Consider the following 24,352-nt stretch of genomic DNA (forward strand, 5'->3'; position numbering starts at 1 on the left):
AGAGGGCTTACAGGAATGATAATCATCAGAACATGAAACAGGTATTTAATTTAGGCAACAGTGACAGGGAACACAGGAAAACAAAACAGAAAAGAACATGACCGTTACATATGTGTTTCTTTTATGTCATATGGTTGATTAAAACTTGCATATTTCAACAAATTTCAAAAAATTCATGTTACACTTTTCATGCATAACTTTATCATTTAGTTTGACTTGTGTACATCATGCTCTGCTCATTCATGATTCCCTCAATGAACTGTAGCTCCCCAGTGCTGGCAGCACTCATGCAGCCCCAGACCATGACACTCCCTTTTTTTCAGATCCTCAGAGAGTTCTTTGCCATGAGGTGCCATGTTGAACTTCCAGTGACCAGTGTGAGAAAGTGGGAGAGTAAATTTAACACACCTGCTCCCCATTCACACCTGAGACCATGTAAGACTAACAGGTCACATGACACCGGGGAGAGAAAATGGCTAATTGGGCCCAATTTGGGCATTTTCACTTTTTGTGGCCAGCGGTTTGGACATTAATGGCTGTGTGTTGAGTTATTTTGAGGGGACAGCAAATTTACACTGTTAAACAAGCTGTACACTCACTACTTTACATTGAAGCAAAGTGTCATTTCTTCAGTGCTGTCACATGAAAAGATATAATAAAATATTTACAAAAAAGTGAGGTGTGTACTCACTTCTGTGAGATACTGTATATAGATTTTATTGTTTTACATTTTTCCTAAACCAGACCCAATTTTTAAATCTTAAAAATGTAAATCCATCATAAAATATGAATTATTATTTAACTATGATAATCTGTATATAAATGCTGGATTTCAGATAAATGAGACTTTCATTTTCATTGGACATTATTTAATTATTTAATTGGAAAATATTTGTTTTAACCTGTGGCAGTACAGATATTTTCTGCCTCCGTTTATGTTCTTTGTCAATGCCTCCTAAACTACGAGCTCTAGGATTGGAGGAAAGGATTAATTAAGGGGGAAGGGTGAAAGTATATATGGGCGAGGTTTAGAGACTGATGTCACGTTCAACTGACCAGAGACGTTGCGTTTTCCTTTGGAGGCAGTCCTTGCGGGTGGATCTTACGTTACCGTTTCCGGGAATCATGGCGAGGAGGTGGGGCGCAGCTACCTGTTAAGCCTGTCGCTAGCGGGCGTTGTCATCGGCCGGTGAATGCTCTTACTCAAGTTTGGGGACTGGATTGGAGTTTGTACTATATTCCAAAAACGTCTGCTTGGTGGTGTATAAAAAGAAAAAAAGACAGGCTGACAACGTCGATGAACCCGAGTCACTCTTAGATACCACCCATGCTGCTGACTTGGTCAGTGTTGCTTTAATCACAGATATACATCGAGTCACTCTTAGATACCACCCATGCTGCTGACTTGGTCAGTGTTGCTTTAATCACAGATATACATTTTTTCTTTCATCTCTCTCCCTCTGTCACTCTCACACACGTATACACAGCATTATTTTTTTTTTGATTTTTTTTTTTTGATGTTTGTATATTTTTTGTTTTGCTGTTTGTTTTCAAAGTTGATTTATATTGAGTAGTAATTCAACGTTTTTTTTTTTTCTTTTTCTTTTTCTTATTTACAATTCCCCTATACTTTTGAAGTTGAGTTGTTTTGTTCGTAAAATTTACACATCTGATAATACTTCATTAAAAGACAAAGAAAGTTGCATTCAATTAATTGTTTTTCTTTATTATATACATTTATGTAACGATGGTTTTTTATTTCATCTATCCGGGGTGATTATCTTATTATTATATGTGGCAAGTGCATACTTGTCTGGCGCCCGAACTAAAATTATTTTTGTTTTTTCCTCGAGGTTTTGGGAATTGAGTCAACTTAAGTCTGCGATCAAATATCTTTAGTGCTAATGTGGCCTCGTGGTTAGCGTTTAGCGCCACTACGCTGAGGACCCGGGTTTGATTCCCTCGATGGACATTTTTCTTTTGTTGTTGGGCACCACCGTTACAGAAGTGGCGCCCGAACAGGGACATGAACTAAATACAAACTGGATATTAACACTTGATGTTTTGTGATTGCAAATTCGGGAAAATGTGTGGAATGTGAATATTTGAATTTATGAACATTTTTTGTCTTTGGTTCTTGATGAAATTTATGACTAAACTTTGAGAAAAGAAAATCCATGTGGTTGTTATCTGTGACTTTTGGAGTGAAAATTTACATACTGTGGTTTTGGAAAGTGTGAAATGTTTTACAGTGCCCTTTTGTCAACAAACTTTCATACACCGAAAGAACTCTAAAATTGCTTGTGTGATCTGTGTGGGAGGCTTAATAGAAAAAAGAAAATGAAATAATTGGTGTTGTGCCATGCTTTGAATGTGTATATGTTGGGGTTTGTTCTTTTTTGATGTTGGTTGAGAAAATGTTCTAATTGACTGAGAAATTGTTTTTTGTTTTTGTTTTTTTTGCTAAGCCCCTGTGCCCCAAAACACACACACATACACACACATTGACTTTTATTTTTTATTCTTTTTCCCTCAACATATCATATACACACCAGCATTTCAAGACATGGCCACTACTCCTCCCCCATCTTCCACCTATGTGGATATTGATGCACCAGATGCCCCTAATATTTCCACTCCAAACTGGCCACCTCCTGCACAACCTCAAAGCCTTTCAGGACTTCCTTTACGTGGTCCAACCATGTATAACATTTCCACCCCCTACAGTTTCACCTATCCTGGAACCCAGGTGCAAATGCTCTCCCCTGCTTTAGGAGGCAACACTCCAGTGAAAACTCTTACTCGGGCCCCAGAATTAGATAACATGCAACTTTGTACGTCTACTGATGTTTCATCTCCTTCTTCAATGGCTCAGCGTGATCTGCCCGGCATCCTTCCAACACCTGGAAGGGAAATTCAACATTTCAGTGCTCAGGTGCAAGGTAACTGGGACAATCTAATGGAATCAATGAAAAGACAGGAGAAAACTGTACATGAGCTTACCAAGGTACTGAAAGCCTCCTCTTCCCATCATGAGAGCCAGATCAATGATCTTGCAGGCAAGGTGGAGGCCAACAAGCAACAGGTTGTCACTCTACTGACAGCAGCTAAACAACAAGAGGCAGCAGAGTCTGACCAATTGATAAAGGCTGTGAAATTGATTCTCTCAAAGGAAATCCAGAAACTGGAATCAAGCCTCACTTTTGTGGTCCGGGATAAGATGGAACAGCTACGGGTGGAGGTTCAACAGGATATCAAAGCTATCCAACACACACTGCAGGGTAACCTTGATCATGTGACCACAAACCTTCAACAATGTGAAACACAAATTGACAAATGTCATACTTGTGTAATTGAGCTACGAAATGATTTTCAAGTGTACAATAAGAAAAATGTTGACCCACAAATGAAAACAACAACAGTTGAAGTTCCCAGTACGACACTTCCTATATCCCAGGCACCAGAGACTGTTTCAACCTTTCTACCGACCCCTATGGTCAAAAGTGACCATATTAAATTAACTTTTCCCACTTTTGGACGGCCTACAGATGATACTGACCCTCTGTTGTACTTAACCAAGTGTCAAGATTTTCTGGCTTTGCATCCTTTGACAGATGCAGACATCTTGGCTACCTTCCGCACAGTACTGCATGGCACCGCACGTGACTGGTGGGAAGTAAGTCGCTCTAATATAACTACTTGGAAGGAATTTGAGACTGCAATCCTCTCTGCTTTCCTGTCTGAGGATTATGAGGATGAGCTCGCTGAACGTGTCCGCACAAGAGTTCAAGGGGAGAAAGAATCAGTTAGAGACTTTGCATTTACTTATCGAGCACTGTGTAAAAGATGGAAAGCTACTCTAACTGAAAACGAGATTGTCAAAATGATCTTAAAAAATATCAAGCCTTACCTTGCAAGCCAGTTGCGTAGTCGTGTGTACACTGTTGAAGACTTGGTTAAACTTGGCCACCAACTGGAAAAGGATTATGAAGAACAGCTTCGGTACGAAGGACGTGTGGGCTTTAAACAACAAGCTAATTCACAAAAACCCTTATCCAACCGAGCTACTGAGAAATCTCAAGTTCAGTGTTAATGATGTAATGGACCACATCCTCCAGGCAATTGCTCAGGGTATGTACAGCCATCTTCGCAGCAGTCTTCTGGTCAACAACATTTCACTCATGGAAAGTATTCTCACCACTCTGCAAAGTCTGGGGGACGACCTTCCAATAACACAGTAACAGCCTCTGACACCACTGAAACACCCCAATCACAAGCAGAAACTCAGAGGATCTCAATCCCTTCAAGACCAAATGCATTGATGACCATACCACAACAATTAGTTGTCCCAATCAGCATTGGATCCTGGTTGGGGAAAGCCATCGTGGATACCGGAGCAAGCTACACGTTAATCCACGAGAGTCTCATGAAGCAACTTGCCCCTTCTGTCCAGCTCCAGCCATGGTCCTGTGGACCTCTATATCTGGCTAATGGAAAAGCTGAGAGTCCTTTAGGGTGGATAAACATTACTATTAATCTACATGGTAAATCCATTATAATACCTGCTGTTGTCCTTCCTTCTCAAGCTCTTGCCTATGCCATCATTCTGGGTTTGGACTTTATCTTTTTCAGTGGCTTGCAAATTAATGTCAGTGAACAAAAATATTCTTTTAAATCTGACCCTGCTTAAGAACATCCCTTTCAACCTGGAAATGCCACTGAACCATTAGTTAACTCGCCATCCCTGAAGGGATGCAACAGAACCAGCAAACTAAACTTGACTTTGTTAAGTGCTGTTCCTCCTCCTCAACCCTCCTTGACTGTGTTGCAAACTAACAGTGTGGATGATGCAACACTCATTAGGGATGCTGTAAGTAAGGCACATCTACCTATGGAAGGAAAGCAGCAATTACTTCAGATCCTAGAAAGAAATTCACGAGTATGTACTCACCGAACTGGGCGAACGGATGTCCTTCAACATCGCATCTACACCACCTGTCAGGTACCTATCAAACAAAGGCCATATCGGATGTCTCCTGTAAAACAACAGGCAATGGAGGAACAATTGGAGGTGATGTTAAGAGAAGGAATTGTGGAGCCATCACATTCTGGTTGGGCCTCACCGGTAGTCCTAGTTCCAAAGAAAAATGGAAAGTTACGGTTCTGTGTAGACTATTGTAAAGTCAACGCAACTACAGAAAATGATGCTTACCCTCTCCCAAATATCACAGAGATCCTAGAATCACTCTCCGGGGCTTCTATTTTCTCTACTATAGACCTCAACAGCGGGTATTGGCAAGTGATAATGGACCCTGATAGTAAAGCCAAGACTGCTTTTATCATTCCTGCAGGTCTATATCACTTCAATGTTATGCCTTTTGGTTTAAAAAATGCACCTGCTACTTTCCAGAGGCTGATGGAGACAGTCCTGGGGGAGCTGAGAAGGAAGATCTGCTTTGTCTACATCGACGATATCATTGTTTATTCTCCCTCAGTGGCCCAGCATTTCTGTGATCTTCAAACTGTCCTCCACAGACTGGAAAATGCTGGCTTGACTGTCAATGTGGAAAAGTGCAAGTTTTGTCTTTCAGAAATCACTTTTCTGGGTCATGTGGTGAGCACTAAAGGCATCACGGCCGATCCAAGCAAAGTTGAGGCCATTCGTGCTTTTCCTGTTCCCAGCAATTTGAAGGAAGTTCAGCGGTTCCTGGGATTAGCCGGCTGGTACCACCGGTTTGTGGAAAACTTTTCTAGGATTGCTGAGCCCCTCAATTCACTGAAGAAAAAGGGACAGGTGTTCAAATGGACGACACAGTGTCAACAAGCGTTTGACCAGTTAAAAGCATGTCTTACCTCCCCACCGATTCTCGGCCACCCTGACCTTCAAGTTCCTTTCATTGTGTATACAGATGCCAGCGACACTGGGCTGGGTGCTATTCTCACGCAGCGGAAAGATCCAGGCACAGAGGAGGTGATTGCTTATGCCAGCAGAACTCTAACTGGAGCAGAAATTAACTACACAGCAACAGAGAAAGAGTGTCTGGCAGTTGTATGGGCCTTGGAAAGGTGGCAACATTACCTTGAGCACAAACTTTTCACGGTTGTCACAGACCATTCTGCTCTGCAATGGGTCATGGGATCCACTAAAACTAACAGTCGCCTCATCCGATGGGTCCTGAGATTGCAAAACTTCAACTTCGTCATTGAGTACCGAAAAGGGAAATTGAACGTGGCTCCTGATGCTTTGTCTAGGTCACCCATCACAGCAAATTCTCCCATCACAGCAATTTACACCAAGCAACACACGGACCAACACCAAGAGCTTCCAGTGTCTGATGTTGTCCTGTGGGAGGAACAGCATAAAGACTGTGAAACAACAAAGCTATTACAGGCAGTAGCAGACAAACAAAGCCCTCAAATGGACCAATATGAAGTAGTAGAGGAAAGTTGTATCACAAAACTCACCTGAAGAATGATCAGATACACTACAGAGTGTACGTTCCCAGCAGTCTCAGGCCAACTCTCCTTCTACATTATCAGTCTCACCCCTTAAGTGGACATAGAGGAATCTATAAAACCTATAAACGGCTCCAGGAAGTAGCATTTTGGCCAGGGATGTGGTCTGATGTAAAATATCATGTCAGGAGTTGTGTGAAATGCCAAACCCTTAGACATGATAACCAGAAACCTGCAGGGAAACTCCAACAAATTACCACCACCCGTCCAAATGAAATGCTAGGAGTTGACATTATGGGTCCACTACCACGTAGTACACAGCAAAATGAGTATTTGCTGGTTTTCGTTGACTATTACTCCCGATGGGTTGAGTTTTTCCTCATGCGTCATGCCACAGCTCAAAGTGTTGCAACAATCCTCAGAAAAGAAATCTTAACTCGTTGGGGGGTTCCAGACTTCATTCTTTCTGACAGAGGCACTCAGTTTGTCTCATCTGTGTTCAGAGAAGTATGTGAAAAATGGAGTGTAGCCCAGAAGTTAACAACAGCATATCACCCTCAGACAAATATGACGGAACGTGTGAACAGATCTCTAAAAAACATGATTGCGTCATATGTGGATGACAACCACAAAAAATGGGACCAGTTCTTACCAGAATTGCGATTTGCCATGAACTCTGCCATCCAGGAAACCATTGGAGTAACTCCTGCAGAAATGCAGCTCGGAAGGAAACTGCAAGGGCCAATGGATAAAATACTTCACGGCCGAAATCTCACTCCTGATGCCACTTCCTATGATGTGGTTTGTCACATAGAACAACTGCAATCTCAAGCCAGAGAGAGCAGCAGGAAAACCCAACACCGACAACTCCGGAACTATAACAAAAAAAGACAAGACATTACTTTCAAGATCAAAGACAGGGTATGGTTACGAAACTTTCCTCAATCCAGTGCAAAGCACAATTTTAGTGCAAAATTAGCACCGAAATGGAAAGGACCTTACCGGATTTTGAAGCAGCTGGGACCTTTGAATTACCGCATAGCATTGGAGGCCACTGGCGAAGATGTGCGCACTGCACATGTGTGCAATCTTAAAATGTGTTTTCCAACAGCTGAGGAGTTGGAGGACCAAGCGAAGAGAAGACTTCAGAACTTATTTCAAGAAACCTCAGATGAGGAGGAGTTCTTGGGGTTTTGATCCTTTTTCTCCTAACAACCATGGGTTGTTTCAGCCAGGGGGGGAGAGTGTGGCAGTACAGATATTTTCTGCCTCCGTTTATGTTCTTTGTCAACGCCTCCTAAACTACGAGCTCTAGGATTGGAGGAAAGGATTAATTAAGGGGGAAGGGTGAAAGTACATATGGGTGAGGTTTAGAGACTGATGTCAAGTTCAACTGACCAGAGACGTTGCGTTTTCCTTTGGAGGCAGTCCTTGCGGGTGGATCTTACGTTACCGTTTCCGGGAATCATGGCGAGGAGGTGGGGCGCAGCTACCTGTTAAGCCTGTCGTTAGCGGGCGTTGTCGTCGGCCGGTGAATGCTCTTACTCAAGTTTGGGGACTGGATTGGAGTTTGTACTATATTCCAAAAACGTCTGCTTGGTGGTGTATAAAAAGAAAAAAAGACAGGCTGACAACGTCGATGAACCCGAGTCACTCTTAGATACCACCCGTGCTGCCGACTTGGTCAGTGTTGCTTTAATCACAGATATACATTTTTTCTTTCATCTCTCTCCCTCTGTCACTCTCACACATGTATACACAGCATTATTTTAATTTTTTTTAATTTTTTGATGTTTGTATATTTTTTGTTTTGCTATTTGTTTTCAAAGTTGATTGACGGAATTGAGTAGTAATTCAACGTTTTTTTTTTCTTTTTCTTTTTCTTATTTACAATTCCCCTATACTTTTGAAGTTGAGTTGTTTTGTTCGTAAAATTTACACATCTGATAATACTTCATTAAAAGACAAAGAAAGTTGCATTCAATTAATTGTTTTTCTTTATTATATACATTTATGTAACGATAGTTTTTTATTTCATCTATCCGGGGTGATTATTTTATTATTATATGTGGCAAGTGCATACTTGTCTGGCGCCCGAACTAAAATTATTATTTTTTTTGTGGCCTCGTGGTTAGCGTTTAGCGCTATTACGCTGAGGACCAGGGTTCGATTCCCTCGATGGACATTTTTCTTTCGTTGTTGGGCACCACCGTTACAAACCTTGTTTGCCTCTGTGGGCCAAAAGAGTAAAAACTCTTTCATAACACACCAACAGCTTTATGGACATAATTACAACAGTAATTAAATACTCATGAGAAAGTTTTTTTTTTTTTTTTTTTTTGCTAAATAACAAGACCTCAGTCAAGGTAATTATTTCTTTGTTTGTACACAGTGGATAATTATACCCATTAGACCATGTCCATTAGTTCAACAACCCTTTATAAATCCCTTTTCCTGTAACACTACAGAATTTCAAATCAAAGCAAGATTTACACAGCAGTTGGTGGGTATTGTTTGTTTAATTTCCAGTTGTAAATGAACACTTTTTGTCACTGTTTTTCTGTTAAGTGCTTCTATTTGGTTTTTATAAAATATATGATGTCAATATGAGATTGATTTTATAAAACTGAAAGGGATAGTTCATTTACTCACCCTCAAGTTGTTCCAAACCTGTAAGTTGTTACACCCTCTAGTTGTTCCATAGAGTAAGTAAATAGTAATAAGGCCCATCAACTGTTTTGTGACCAACATTATTCAAAATATTGTCTTATGTGTTCAGCAGAAGAAAGACATTCATATAGGTTTGGAAAAACTTGAGGGTGAGTAAATGTCAATTTTTATGAAAAAGAATTTTCATTTTTGGATGAACTATCCCTTGAATGAAAAAATATAATTTGCTGCTATAAGTTCCTCTCCTCACCTCTCCTCTCCTTTTTTAAAAACCTTAATAATAATAATAAAAAAAGCCTTTATTGCTTTTTCTATCATTTCCTTTCTTAAACTCAATCTTTTAAAGCTGAAAGTTTGTATTGTGTATTTCTTTCAGATTTGCCAGAGTTCAGATGAATTTTTCAGTTGCTTTCAGCAATGGAACTAATTCTTTCAATGAGGGATTTTATCTAACTGCCTTTCGCACTTTGGCAAACAAAAACTATCTCGTTTTGGCCTTGACGATTATCTACATCATCACCCTGCTGGGTAATCTTGTTCTACTGATTGTTGTCCTAATGAACTCCAGCTTACAGAATCCCAAGTATCTTGCTGTGTGTAATCTAGCTATTGTTGACATTTCAATGAATAGTGTTATAATTCCTCAAATGGTGCCTGTTTTTGTGTTCAATCAGAATCATGTTTCATTTGGAGCATGTTTTTCCCAAATGTTCTTCATGCATTTTTTTGGTGACATGGAATCTTTCTCTCTTGCTCTTTTGGCGTATGACCGGCTGATTGCGAATCTGCTGGCCCCTGCGTTACTCTACCATAAACACCAACCTGAGGATGCTGCTTATTATAGCAGGGATTTGGTGTCTAGTTATTCTGCTGGAGATTTTCCCAGTCAGCTTCGCTGCCAGGCTCCCTTACTGTGCCTCCAGAGAGGTAAAGAGCTGCTGTTGTGAACACGGTCCAGTCTACAATTTGGCTTGTGCAGACATCTCTTACAACCGACAACTGAGTACAGCTAAGACATTGACCGTTTTGCTAGGCCCCTTGACTTTTATTATTTTCACCTATGTGATTGTAGTGGTTGCTGTGATGCGGATTGCATCTACAACACAGCGCTGGAAGGCCTTCCACACCTGTTTCACTCACCTGCTGCTGGTCCTGCTCTATTACATGCCAGTCATAATGGCATACGTACTAGGGAACCTGCGTTTAATTCAGAATGTGGATCTTTTCACAGCAGTTCTGACTGTTTCTGTTACCCTCCCCCCAATGCTGAACCCAATCATCTACAGTTTAAAGACGGATGAAATACGAAACAAGATAGTCAAGTTTCTGGGAAAGTCAAAAGTCGCACAGCAGATCATTAAAAATGAGGCCATTATACAACAATAACAATTTTATTCCTTCCAGAGAAGAATGTGCTTAACCTGTAAATTATGTTTGAAATATTCTGAATTTGTTTAAAAAAACAATGTTTTCACCCAGTGAATTATGTATTATTATTGCATTGTATTCAGGGTGAGTTACTCATCTCTCAGTGCAAAAAGAAAATAAATGATTGAACCACTATTTGGTTGATTCAGTTTTATTTACCACTATGTATAACACAGAATAAACATGCTGCCTTTTCTATCTATTTTTTTGTTCTAGTCATTCAGAAACAATTAAATGGATTCAAAATAATTAGTGTTTTATTATATACCACTATAAAATTCATTAGTGAGCCTGAATGACTTAAATTCATAAAACATAGTCTTATTGGAACAATGAATGCATTAAAATGACTTCTCATGCAATAATAAAATATTCTATATATAAATGGTGCTTCTTTGCCAGTTGCTAATGCAGAGGAATCAAGAGTATCTTTGGAGTGGCTCTACTCTAGTGGTCAAATTAATTAATGTGAACATAAGTGAATGTAAAACACAGACAAATAAAATACAAGTTATTGTATATTTCAGTGTGAAATTATGAAGACACATTCTCTCGTTTTCCCACAAGATGGCAGAAAAACACAAGAAACACTACACTGTATGGTAGTTGAATATTAGCAGATTAGGAATATATGCACTTTGAATAAAACATTTCTCTGAGTTAAATAATCATACTCCTTAGTAATCATCTGATGAGAAAATGTTTTCTAATTCCAGCAAATATTTAAATTAAAATGCTATATTATTTGTTTAGTTACAAAAGAAGCTCCTGGAATTTTGAGGTGGTTCCTCCAATCAACAGACATACCACTTACAAAATATATGCACTACATAATAATAAAACATATAAAAAGCCATTTGGGGCTGTATTAGAGAAACATTCTTACTCATAGTCATATTCTATTTGTTTAGTCAAGTCAAGTCAGGTCACCTTTATTTATATAGCGCATTTTACAATGCAGATTGTGTCAAAGCAGCTTTACAGTGATAACTAATTTTTGTTGGCAAGCAGGTGTTAAAATGGAGAAAAAATCCTTGGGAGAAACCAGGCTCAGTTAGGGGGGCCAGTTCTCCTCTGGCCAACAGCGAACAATGCTTGATTGTGATTCAGATATTCATAAGTCCAATTGGGATCACAACAGTCAAAGTATTTATTCCAGTTCCATAGTGGAGGATCGTATTCATCACACCGGTATGGGACGGTTTGTTTAGAATCTGTGCCACTGGTTGTCGTGTTGATGAGGCCCTCACAGTGGATCTAGTTGACACAATCTCTGCTGACACTTCAGAGCTGCGTTGTCATCATGTCTAGGCACACGTCCTCGATCTCACCTGGATACGGCCTGGATCCGGCTGACTACGGTCAGTGTTGGGTGTAACGCGTTACTGTAATTAAATTACTTATCCACTGAAAAAGTAAAGTAAGGGATTACTGTTCATTTTTAGGTTATTTAATTACAGTTACGTATAATGTACTTGCGTTGCATACTGTAAATTAGTTAAACAGCTAAACAGCCAGTGGCTGTTTTGCAGAATGGAAATATTCCAGTTACTTCACTTTTTTGACAAAGGTAGGCAAGAACATTACGGTAAAATGTAAGCTATGTCCTAGGGAGAAAAAACTGTGCGCGCTGTCTGAGAGACGGTCTACAGTCAGTGCGCTCTCAACCAAAGCAAGCACACATAGCCACCTCTCGCGAATGTAAGATTTTCGTGGTTTATTACACGTTAAACGTAACGTTTATTACGTTCAAAAATGCATTGATTTTCGCATTGATTATGTGAACGTGAACAGCTTGTGTAACAGTATATTGTCTTAGTGACAGCAGCCTTTAAAACATGCTTCGGTCTACTACTGGCTGTATTATAAATGATAATCAAACAACAAAAGAAAAGCTTTAATAAGGATTTATCTTTATTTATTTTATACAGTTATGACTATGCAGAGTTATTTTATTTGATTATTCAATTTCTCTGGTATTTTTACTTACTACTATTAGACCTACCTGGGAAAAAATATATAGCATTATTTTATTTGCATTTTTATTTATTTTTACCGTGGTATTGAGTATTGTGCACTTTTGGTGGCATTGGTACCGACTACTAGATTTTTGGTAGCCTGACTTCGTCATACTCATATTCTAGGCAGAATGTGAGTCTGATACTGCTCCATTGCACTTGAATTATGGGGCGTGTCTTAAAAGAACCAGTAAAAAAAAAAAAAACTCTGCACTCAATTGGATAGACCTACAACCAATCAGAGCAACGCAGTAAGTGACGTATGTTGAACTTGTACTTAAACTTTTGCCGAATTCCGTTGGAAGGACGGCAAACACATCTTTCCCATCGACAAATGTCTTGATTGCGGTTCTTTGTTCGTCTTTTAAAATTAATGCGCTGTCGATTTCTTTTATTACAGACGTGATAGCGGAATCTAAACATCTTACTTCTCCAGCTGCAGTCATCGTTGGTGAAAACCAATTCAACCCAAGCGCTCTTTGATGACGTGGGTGGTTACGTAACCGCAGATAGCCTGTCCATCATCGATTAAAGCCCGCCCTGGCAATTTGATTGGCTCGGCCTTCTGGGAGCCGAGCATAATTACTCCACAAATTACTTGTGGGCGGGGTTCGGGCTGGCACCCAGGCTAGATTTTTGGTATAGTGACATCCCTATTTGTTACTAAATATATATATATATATATATATATATATATATATATATATAAAGTATTATAAAATAAATAAAAATATTATAGTATATGTTTTAATAAAGTTCAAATGTTTTAAAAAGCTATAAAAGGCTAAACTATTCCATGTTTGACTAAATTATTAAAAGAGTTTCCTCTCTATTGTCTATCCGGTCAAGGTTTATAAGGATTTTAAGAAGTAATTAGTAAGTTACTTATTGAGCAGTAATTAAAGTAATTAAAAGTAATTGAGTAATTAAATTACTTTTCAGACAGAGTACATTGATCATGTAATTAGTAAGTAATTACTTTTTTGAAGTAACTTACCCAACACTGACTACGGTAAACCTCAGGAAAGACTAATATTAGCGTAGATGCCATCCTTCTTCTGATGTAACGAGTACATCTGGTGTAATAAGAAGTGTTCCCGGTTCCGGCTGACCTAATTTATGCAGCCTAACAATCCTATAAGGGATTTGAAAACATCAATTGATAATGTGTTATGTGTATGCCAGGTTAAAGAGATGCGTTTTAGTCTAGATTTAAACTGACAGTGTGTCTGCTTCCCGAACAATGCTAGGAAGTTTGTTCCAGAGTTTAGGTGCCAAAAAGGAGAAGGATCTACCGCCTGCGGTTGATTTTGATATTCTAGGTATTATCAACTGGCCTGAAATCTGAGATCGCAATAGACGTGAATGACTATAATGCTAACGCTCAGGTACTGGGGAGCTAAACCTTTTAGTTCTTTGTAAGTAATTAGCAAGATTTTAAAATCTATATGATGTTTAACAGGAAGCCACTGCAGTGTTGACAGAACCAGGCTAATTTGGTCATACTTCCTAGTTCTAGTAAGAACTCTAGCTGCTGCATTTTGTACAAGCTGTAGTTTATTTATCAAGCGAGCGGAACAACCACCCAGTAGAGCATTACAGTAATCTAGCCTTGAGGTCATGAACGCATGAACTAACTGTTCCACATTTATCATTGAGAGCATATGTCGTAATTTAGATATACTGTATTTTTAAGATGGAAGAATGTGGTTTTACAGATGCTATAAACATGGCCTTCAAATGAAAGATTGGTATCAAAGAGCACACCCAGGTTCCTAGCTGACGACGAAGACTTAACAGAGCAGCCATCAAGTGTTAGACAGTATTCTAGGTTATTACCTAAGGAAGTTTTTGATCCAAAAATTAGAATCTCTTTTTTTTTCTGAATTTAGTAGGAAATTACTGGTCATCTAATTTATTTATATCAGCTATGGTTTAGTAACCATGGTTCCACACAGAATGTTTACAAATCTTAAATTAAGAATTAAGATAGGATGTTTCTTATAAAAACTAACTAGTTGAATTACTTTTAATGAGAGTTTACTGCCACTTATTTTGTGTTGTGAAAAGGATACTTTGTGATTTTGTGTGTTGTAATTGAAAACATGCTGAAATGTTTAAAAAAGTGCACTTTTGGTGATATTAGTACTAAGAGTTTTGAAATTTACGAATTGCTTGTGAAAATTGCACAAAAGCAATTAAAAAAATTGTAATACCAGTAAATTCTGATCTTGTGACATTTATTTATTTATTTTTTTGTCCCCATGAGGAAACAAGCTTATAAATCATACAGAATGATCTTTTTTGAAAATCTAAAATATCAGAAAGTTTTCTTTGATAGGTGATAGATTTGGTAGGTGTGGTAGGTTTAGGGTTAGGGGAGAGAATATACAGTTTGTACAGTATTAAAACCATTACATATACGGAATGTCACCATAAAACAAAGAAACCTAACGTGTGTGTGTGTGTGTGACAGAGATTTGTAATTTGTCAACTTAGAGCAGGACAGAGTACAAGGGAAAACGGGTGTACAGGTGACTGTATAACATCAGATTGATCAGAGATACATCAGAAGAAGAGAGAAAGATAGCATCAAATAACATTAGTAAAATGCTGTATTTATGCATGTTTGCCATGGTAGAGACTGCCACATTCCTGTAAGTCCCCCTTATAAAGGTCAACTACAGTATAGATTCAGTCACATGGCAGTAAGAACATTTACTGTATTGCCAGCAAACTCTGTTCTAGCACAGAACATCATGGCTTTGTCATACTTCATCACACCTTTTGATTGTGATTTGAAACATGTATCATGCATTGTTTGCTGTTGAATGAAGTGATTGCTAAAAGTACTAAATTTAATTAAATGAAAGCACGAGCTCAGGTTTTGAAAGAATGACTAGCTGTGTTACAAGTGTGCTCCGTTTGGATTTTTGTACTAAGAGTTTTTAAAATGTACACCTTACTTGTGAAAATAGTACCAAAGCAAATAAAAAAACAGTAACTTGATCAATAACATTACAAAAGATTTTTATTTAAAATAAATGCTAATCTTCTGCACTATCCATTCATCAAAGAATCCTGAAAAAAAGTATAATGGTTTCCACAAAAATATTAAACAGCACTCTTTTCAACATTGATAATAATAAGAAACATTTCTTGAGTGGCAAATCAGCATATTAGAATGAATATAGAATATTAGAATTTCTGAAGGATCATGTGATACTGAAGACTGGAGTAATGATGCTAAAAATTCAGCTTTACCATCAAAGTAATGAATTGCATTTTAATTTAAAAATATATTTTAAATTGTAACATTTCAAAATATTTCTGTTTTTACTGTATTTGTTTATCAAATAGCTTTCTTTTAAAAACATTAAAAGTTCTTACTGACCCCAACATTTTAAATGGCACAATAAACTGCTTACATATCAAATCACAGTAAGAAACATCTAGGAACAAATCATCCACTGATCACAAACTGTCTGTGCTTCATCAAGTTATTCAGGTGCAACTTTTGACACAATTCTAAAAATTTTGTTTCTGATTTCTTTGGTTCTGAAACAGTATATGAAAGGATTTACTAGAGAAGGGCAGATGATGGACATTAGCAGTAGTCCATTACGTTCCCCTAATGTTAAAACCACACCAATCCGGGTCAAGACTATTCGTACGAACATCGGAGCATAAAAACAAACTATCACTATCAAGTGAGTAAAGCACGTATGAAACATTTTCTTCTTGTCGGCCTTTGAAGTCATTCTCATAACAGTGATCACTATCCTTAAATAGGACAGGCAGATGAAGGCGAATGTCCCAAACAACAGTACAAAAGTCACAGTGGATATCATATTAAAATAAGGATTTGGATTCACACAGGTGGCCCTCACAAGAGAAGCATACTCACAAAAAATATACTGGATAGTGGAAGAGCAGAAGGGCAGAGGAAGAACAGTAGCTGGGATGACGGTCAAAATAGCACTAGCCACCATCCACAGCAAAACAGAAATTACAACAGTACGGGTGGTGTTTAAAATGGAGTGGTAACGTAAAGGATTGCTTATGGCAATCAAACGATCCAGTGCCATTACAGCGATAGCAAACATCTCCATTACTACACCTAAATGAAAACCACACATCTGAAGAACACAAGGGATATAAGATATGGTTTTATAACCAACAATAAGGTTGCTGATCATACTTGGATAGGTACTGCTGCTATACAACATGTCCACTAAAGACAAATTGCATAGGAAAATGTACATGGGCTGGTGCAAACGCTTGTCTATGGCAACAAAACATATGTTTGCAGTGTTAGCAAGCATTGCAAGTACATAGACCACCAGTAAAACAACTCCAGTTGGCAGTTTGTGCTCTACAGTGTCAAATCCTGAAATTACAAACTCAGAAATGTTTTTTATTGAAAGATTTTGAGAGGACATGGTCCTTTGCAAATCTTTACAATAATAATGATTATAATAATAATAATAATAATAATAATAATAATAATAATAATAATAATAAAACAATGTTAGTAGTCAACCAAATCTTCAAATAAATAAATAAATAAATAAATAAATCATAAGTCATTCATTTTCTGACATATTCTCTTGAACTAATTACTTGGCATCTAATAAATAGGCTAATGTTCACCATCATTTCTTTTCTTTACTTTCAACCACACAAAGGAGTATAGCTTCTCTTCAGATTTGCTTTTCTTGTCGGTCTGTCACTTGCTTAAAAACACACATTCTGTCATTCTTTCAGCATGCAAATGTCAGATCTGGGTGGCATAAATGCCTCTCTTATACTGTATATGTGCATATAGTTTGAGGTGGTCCCATAGCAACATGGATTCATGTTTGTTTGGCAATTTTACCTCAAATAGAAACTCAATTGATTGAATTGTGTGTGTGTTTGTGGGAGAACACTTCCAAAAAGTTCAAAGTTCAATGCTGTAATGATTTGCCCTAAGCTTAGAGAATACTGAAGGGTTGTGTTTCTTTATGCCTTCAACCACAAAAAGGTTTCAGCTCATAAGATAAGAAACAATACTCATCTGTGTGTTATTGTGACACAGTACCTTCTTTATTGGCAGCTTATGCCATTCACTCATTCCCCTGCTTTTTACAGCAAAAACATTCAGTCATGTTCACAATAAATAATAAACAAAGAGGAAGCAAGAAAAGTATTTTTTTATATATATTCAAGACTTTTTTTTAATGTTTACATTATTAAACCACCATAAAAACACATTCCAATTTCAGCAAATGACCCTCTAAAGTATTTTTATAGTTAATATTTTCATTAATATTGTTAAAAATGCACTATAAAAAACAAACATGGGGAATGTGCATATTGTATTAAATCTTTAGCTGAATGATGCTTAGGGATTTGATCTGGAGAACTCTAAATAATCTCTATGGAGAATTTATTAGGAGAGTCTCCAGACCTCAGGTCCACTTTCATTTTACTTTTGTTCCAATGGGAGTTTTTCCATCATGGAATAGATACACACCTTTGTGTGATTTATTTTTCAAGAAAAAAGTGAGACATGGCTTTTACACTACATTATCAGGTAAAATTTTGGACACACTTTTCTGTTTATTATTTACTTGTTATCTTAAAACCTTTTAAATCAAAAACTTTATGCTTAAATTCTGGAAATTATTTTTGCATAATATATTTTGCCTATGTACTTTTTTTTATTTTAAATTACATTTTTTTTTAAACTTTAACTGTATTCATGTTTATTCATTACATTTTATCAAAAGCTATTTATAAATTGGAAGCAGGCGTGTTTAATCTTAGGGAGAAAACAAAAAGTAGTGATCAAATCAGCATATTAGAATGATTTCTGAAGGATCATGTGACACTGAAAACTGGAGTAATGATGCTGAAAATTCAACTTTACCATCAAAGGAATGGATTACATTTTAAAATATATTAAAATTGAAAACACTTATTTTAAATTGCCTATGTACTTTTTTTTTTTATTATTATTATTACTTTGACTGCAATCATATTCATTCATTACATTTTATCAAAAGCTATTTAGGCTATTTATAATTTAGAAGCAGGCGTGTTTAATCCAAGGGAGAAAACAAAAAGTAGTGATCTACTGAAATAAAGATCTGAAAACACTTCATAGATAGCTTAATGATGCCAGGTTTAGGCTATAATTTATGACAAAAATAATAGACATTTAAAACTAAAATGGTGTTATATTTAATGTTGAACTGCAAAAAAGTCAAAAGATGCTATAAGAGATGCTTATTAGTACAACAAAAACATATTTAAAAAGATAATAAATTTCCAGTACTTATCAATTTTGAAGAAAAATGGATGATTGACAATAACTTTTAAAACAAGAAACTTGATTATTCCATATGAAAAACTAAGTGTAGAAGCTTTATGCAGTAGTAGGTTATTCATTTGTTTTAGTGTGACAGAGCACACATACATGTGAAAGCAAAAAATGATAATCATACTTGGCAAATCAGCATGATAAAAACAAGACATGGCCTACTTGCAGATATCATTTTTTCTCTTTAATTTAATCAAGTTTTGCTGTATCTAGCTTCAAGATGAATACATATGAATACATGAAATAAACAACACAATGAAAAACTTCTTTGAGAAGATGCACAAACATTTTGCAATCAATCTGAAACGCTGTGGGCAATAGATGCCGACTTCTTTTTAATTACTGTCTGGATAAAGTTCTTAACTTCAGCTGTGTTTAAAACATAAATGATGGGATTTAGCATTGGTGGAACAGCATATGCCAGAGACGTGCTGATGATTCTCACATTGGGAGTCAAAGAAAGCATGACTGCAGCAATGTATGTGCAGATTATGGGAATGAAACACACTCCAACTAACAACAGGTGAGAAACACATGTCTTCAGGGCCTTAATACGCCCCTCCCATGTTGTAATTTTACTTAAGGCAAAACAAATGCAAAGGTAAGACAGGAATATTGTCAGTGGAGCAGCAAAGTAGACAGCTGTGTTGAGTTTTGCCATAAATGAACTTATGCTATTGTCATTACATGCCATCCTATACAAGGGACCATGGTCACAAAAATAACTCTGTATCTCATTGGACTTGCAGAATGAAAGTCGGGTGATCAAAGACACCGTGAAGGCCACCAGAAAAGCACTAATCATCCAGAATACTGAGAAAACTGAACACATGACAGCATTATTTACAATGGCGTGATATCTTAGTGGCAAGCAAATAGCAATAAAGCGATCAAATGCCAAGACAACAAGGCTGACACACTGTATTGTATTAAAGAAGTAAACAAAAAACATGTTGGCCAAACAAGCATTGTAAGAGATGTACTGAGAGTCAAACAGAAAAGTCTTCATCATGTTAGGAATCAGTGCATTAGTTTCACCAATATCAGCCAAGGCCAAATTAAAAACGCCAATGTACTTTGGACTGTGCAGGCTCCGGTCAAGAGCTATAATGAGAAGAACTAAAGAGTTCCCAATTACAGCATTAATATAAATGAAAAACAGGAATATATAGTAATAGTTGCTGAATGGTATACCTGATAGTCCACTGATTAAGAAGTATTCAGGATGCACAACAGAGATATTTTGGGAAAAACTGGCATTTAAGATACCCATGGCAGCTTTTTCTTTGATATTTTGTCCTGCTGAAATAATATAAATATATACATTTATAAAAACTGAAATAATTAGAGTGTGAAATACATTTAATTTCTCACAGTATTTTAAATACCTAATTATCCAAACTATTTCAGTCTTATATAGCGTTCACAATTCAAAGGACATAATGAAAGGTTCCTATACAAATTCTGCCATTTTTGCACTTAAACCACTTTACATTAAGTTAAATATGTAGGCTAGATTTGCAAATTAATGTAGTATAGACCTATTTTAAAATAGTAGACTTTACGTGACGGCATTAGCAGCCCGGTGCACTTTTCACTTTCTACACATAAAAATATAAATTAAAATAAATAAATGACGAAATGAACCTTATTAACAATGTGTTAAATTACTATTTATTCGTTGTTCCTAATTATTTTAAGATAGATAGGTCTTCCTGAATGTTTAGTGTTTATTGTAGGCTAGGCTACAATTTGTTAGGCCTGTTGTTCGTGATCATTTAAGTCTACCTATCATATCTGAATGGAAATCAAATCAGTTACGGTTGCAATAAGTTTCGTGAAAAGAAAATGTAAGTTAAAACTAAAATGCGTACCTTTAAAATGCGAATCTATATTCGATTTACAGGTTAAGGCTTGTTCGACCCTGTCCTTTATACTAAGCTTTAAATATAGGACTTCCATGCAAACAAAGTCAGCACGTAAAGTTAATGTCCTCAATCAATGAAAATAAATCGGAAGATCCTGTTCATTACCCGTACGCACGAAACCTATCTGCTCCAGCTATGTTTGGTTGTAGAGCCCGCATCGCCGTACAGAAGTATGTTTTTTTTCGTTTTTACTCGCAAATACATGTGCGCAAATTAGGCCTACAAGTGCGCAGCCACTAAAATAAGATCTGCGGTTATTAGATGCATCTGGCGCATTTCCTCCGTACTCTCGGACTTATTGAATGAACAGTGTGGGGCGTGATTGGCACATTGGGCGTGATTTCTGATTGTGACGCAGATAAAAGGGCGTGGCTTTTACTATGCGCATCACAACGGGGTCAGTGTGGGGAAAATAAAAATAAATAAAAATCAAAATTATATGAAAATGAGGTGACCTTTCTGTTGCTAACTTAATGAAGGGAATTTAATTTAAATTATACCATGTCTCTTTCCTTTTTGCAATATTCTTTATTTTTTCATTCTTTTTATTATGTATTAGTCAATTTTTTTTTTTTTTTTTTTTTTTTTGTGAAATCATAAAAATGAAAAAAAAAAAAAAAAAAAAAAAAAGTTATGTGAGACAATCTTGCTTGTCCTTACTGAACTTTTCTGTTCGATTGCTAAGCCACTGACTCAGTATGATACTGTATTCCAATTTATATCTGCTGACACATCTCAGGAGAGCATTTAAACTATAAAGTGGTGCAATTTAGTTTAGTCCTCCTTTATGGTACAATAAGACAAAAAGATGATGAAAAAATCATGAAAATCTCTTTGAAAAAAACAAACAAACAAGCAAATTCATTATTAATTTAAGCTATTTTTGCTTCTTCATAAGTATTAATATTTGTTTCTGAAAATTATGTTTAAAAAAGCTTGTTTTATTCTAACATGTAAAAATAAAAACCTCAAAATGGAGTGTGTCATGTTAATGCTATTATCACTATTGGTCCCAGATGCACATTATAATAATCTCTCTGGAGTGCAAAATATCCTGAGATATTATATGAGATATTGAAATATTAATTTCACACTGACCATTCTCAGCTGAGACGTCTATATTGATATAGATATATTCTTTATATTATACTGATTTATTTACTTTTTAATGATTATTTTTTAATTTAAATAATAACACATTACACTTTACTACACATAGGTTTTCATTTTGTATTTTTTTTAGCTTTTACAAAGGTTTACTATATTTTGTTTATTAGACTGTTGCATCAAAAAGATAAATTATCATGATAATTCACAATAAACATTCTTAAATTGCCTTTTTTGTATTACAAAATTAAAGTCACATTTCACAAGACTTTTTAATTCTAAAATTCATTATTTTAATTCTAAAATGCAAAGAAAATGGTTTTGCAGTTTGTATGTAAGTGTAGGATAACAATTTTTAGTAAGAACAGAAGTTCTTGCTGTTTTGTGTAAAATCATTTCTGTATATTGACATTGTCACATAGTATACTTGACTGTCACCAGAGGCTTTGTTAATGATGACCTATGACACCTTAGAGACTTTTGAAGCTGTATGTTTGCTAACGATGCATTCTCAAAGCTCGTTGGGAATTGAGAAAAACAAGTCACAAATGAAGACTATGGGGAAATGGCACACATCAGCAAGTTTATGATACAGTGCCTGTTTGTATTTCTTAAGATAAACAGCTTATTATATAAAAGAGAGAGGATGATAGAGGAAGAAATATGGACAAAGCAACAAAGAGTGAGCTATGTCAAAAGTTAAAAGCATAACTTATTCAAATATTTTAACAGTACATGTATATTCATATACCAATTTATATATTTTTCCAAATAATCCCACTACACTTTGCTGTGAGGCAGAAATGTTGTCAATTATTGGTAGAACCTTTTTGAATCTGTGGCAGTATAATCTGATGGCATTCTCATGCTCTCATATCATGTGGAAGACGCACATGCCGAGAGGTCAAAGTTCAGCAAGTGTGTTCTCTTGTGCCTTGCAGCAAACTATAACCCATTAAGCATGGGATCGTCTTGGTTTTATTTCTTCTGCATTGTTTTCTTTCTTTCTTTCTGATAAAACTGCCAAATGTTAAAACATTTTATAAAATTTTTTTGTAACGTCACAATAAACACGAACTAACAATGAAATATAAAGCACGTTTTAACCCAGGTTAATGTTAATTTCAACATTTATGAATATCAAAAGTATAAAAGTATCTGTTAATAATATTTAATGGACCTGAGCTAACATGAAATAACAATATACAGTTGAATTTTTATCAACTAACTAATGTAAAGATCAAAAAATACTGTAACAAACTCATTGTTAGTAAATAATGCATTAACTAAAGTAAACTAATGGAAACTTAACGGGATAGTTCAGCCATAAATGAAAATTATCCCATGATTTACTTGCCCTCAAGCCATCCTAGGTGTATATGACAATCTTCTTTCAGATAAACACAATCGAAGTTAAAATATCCTGGCTCTTCAAAGCTTTATAATGGTAGTGAATGGGGCTCAAGATTTTGAAGCCCAAAAAAGTGCATCCATCCATTATTAAAGTAATCCATACAACTCCAGGGGGTTAATAAAGGCCTTCTGAAGCGATGGGATTTTGTATGAAAAATATCCATATTTAAAACATAATAAACTATAATAACTGGCTTCTGGTAACCGTTGTACGCAAGTCTAGTCCCAGTGGAAGAGTGACCTCTGACCCAATGTATGACGTAAAATGTAGGAGTAGTGTAAGCATAGGTGAGAGTATAGACGCCTCTCGCAGTTCAAACAAATAGGGCTGGACAACAAACTCAAGATCCTTCAAAAAATTCCTGTTTTAACTTCTAATTCATGACCGGTGTTATGTTTTGCTCTATCCTTTGCACTTCCGCATTCGTCAATTTGTCATGCGTCAGGTCAGAGGTCACTTTAACACCGGAACTGGACTTGTGTACGGCCGTTGCCGGAAACCAGTTATTATAGTTTATAAATTTTTAAATATGGATATTTTTCTTACAAAAACCAATCTCTTCACTTCAGAAGGCCTTTATTAACCCCCTGGAGCCGTATGGATTACTTTTATGATAGATGGATGCACTTTTTTGGGCTTCAAAATCTTGAGTCGCATTCACTACCATTATAAAGTTCGAAAGAGCCAGGAAATTTTTTAATATAACTGACTGTTCGTCTGAAAGAAAAAAAATCATATACTAGGATGGCTTGTGTGTGAGTAAATCATGGGATAATTTTTATTTTTGGGTGAACTATCCTTGTAAGTGTTACCAAAATTTCATAAAAACACTATATATTCACATTCTCATTCACATTACGTAACACCAAGTGCTAAATTAACAGCAATTTTTATCTCAGCTCAACAAATTATCGATAATAATAATAATAATAATAATAATAATAATAATAATGAATGTTTACAT

General features: G+C 36.3%; 2 protein-coding genes and 1 pseudogene across 2 annotated transcripts; 1 reads left to right on the forward strand and 2 right to left on the reverse strand.

Annotated features, from left to right (window-relative positions):
- Window positions 1-8,849: 8,849 nt before the first annotated feature.
- Window positions 8,850-10,562, forward strand: LOC125248904 (annotated as a pseudogene).
- Window positions 10,563-15,874: 5,312 nt separating this feature from the next.
- Window positions 15,875-17,323, reverse strand: LOC125249605 (olfactory receptor-like protein OLF3). Its single transcript, XM_048161924.1, has one exon. The coding sequence runs from the start codon at window positions 17,012-17,014 to the stop codon at window positions 16,073-16,075; it is 942 nt and encodes a 313-aa protein (XP_048017881.1). The 5' UTR covers window positions 17,015-17,323; the 3' UTR covers window positions 15,875-16,072.
- Window positions 17,324-18,624: 1,301 nt separating this feature from the next.
- Window positions 18,625-21,140, reverse strand: LOC125248897 (olfactory receptor 52E8-like). The gene has a single exon (XM_048161060.1). It carries the CDS (start codon window positions 20,210-20,212, stop codon window positions 19,235-19,237), a length of 978 nt encoding a protein of 325 aa, XP_048017017.1. The 5' UTR covers window positions 20,213-21,140; the 3' UTR covers window positions 18,625-19,234.
- Between the last annotated feature and the right edge of the window lie 3,212 nt (window positions 21,141-24,352).

This window comes from Megalobrama amblycephala, linkage group LG16 (assembly GCF_018812025.1).
Source record: "Megalobrama amblycephala isolate DHTTF-2021 linkage group LG16, ASM1881202v1, whole genome shotgun sequence".
NCBI classification, from domain to species: Eukaryota; Metazoa; Chordata; class Actinopteri; order Cypriniformes; family Xenocyprididae; genus Megalobrama; species Megalobrama amblycephala.

Bases quoted from the DNA above. Each gene is read 5' to 3' on its own strand.
- LOC125249605 (XM_048161924.1), bottom strand. From the start codon at position 17,014: ATGTCCTCTCAAAATCTTTCAATAAAAAACATTTCTGAGTTTGTAATT.
- LOC125248897 (XM_048161060.1), bottom strand. From the start codon at position 20,212: ATGGGTATCTTAAATGCCAGTTTTTCCCAAAATATCTCTGTTGTGCAT.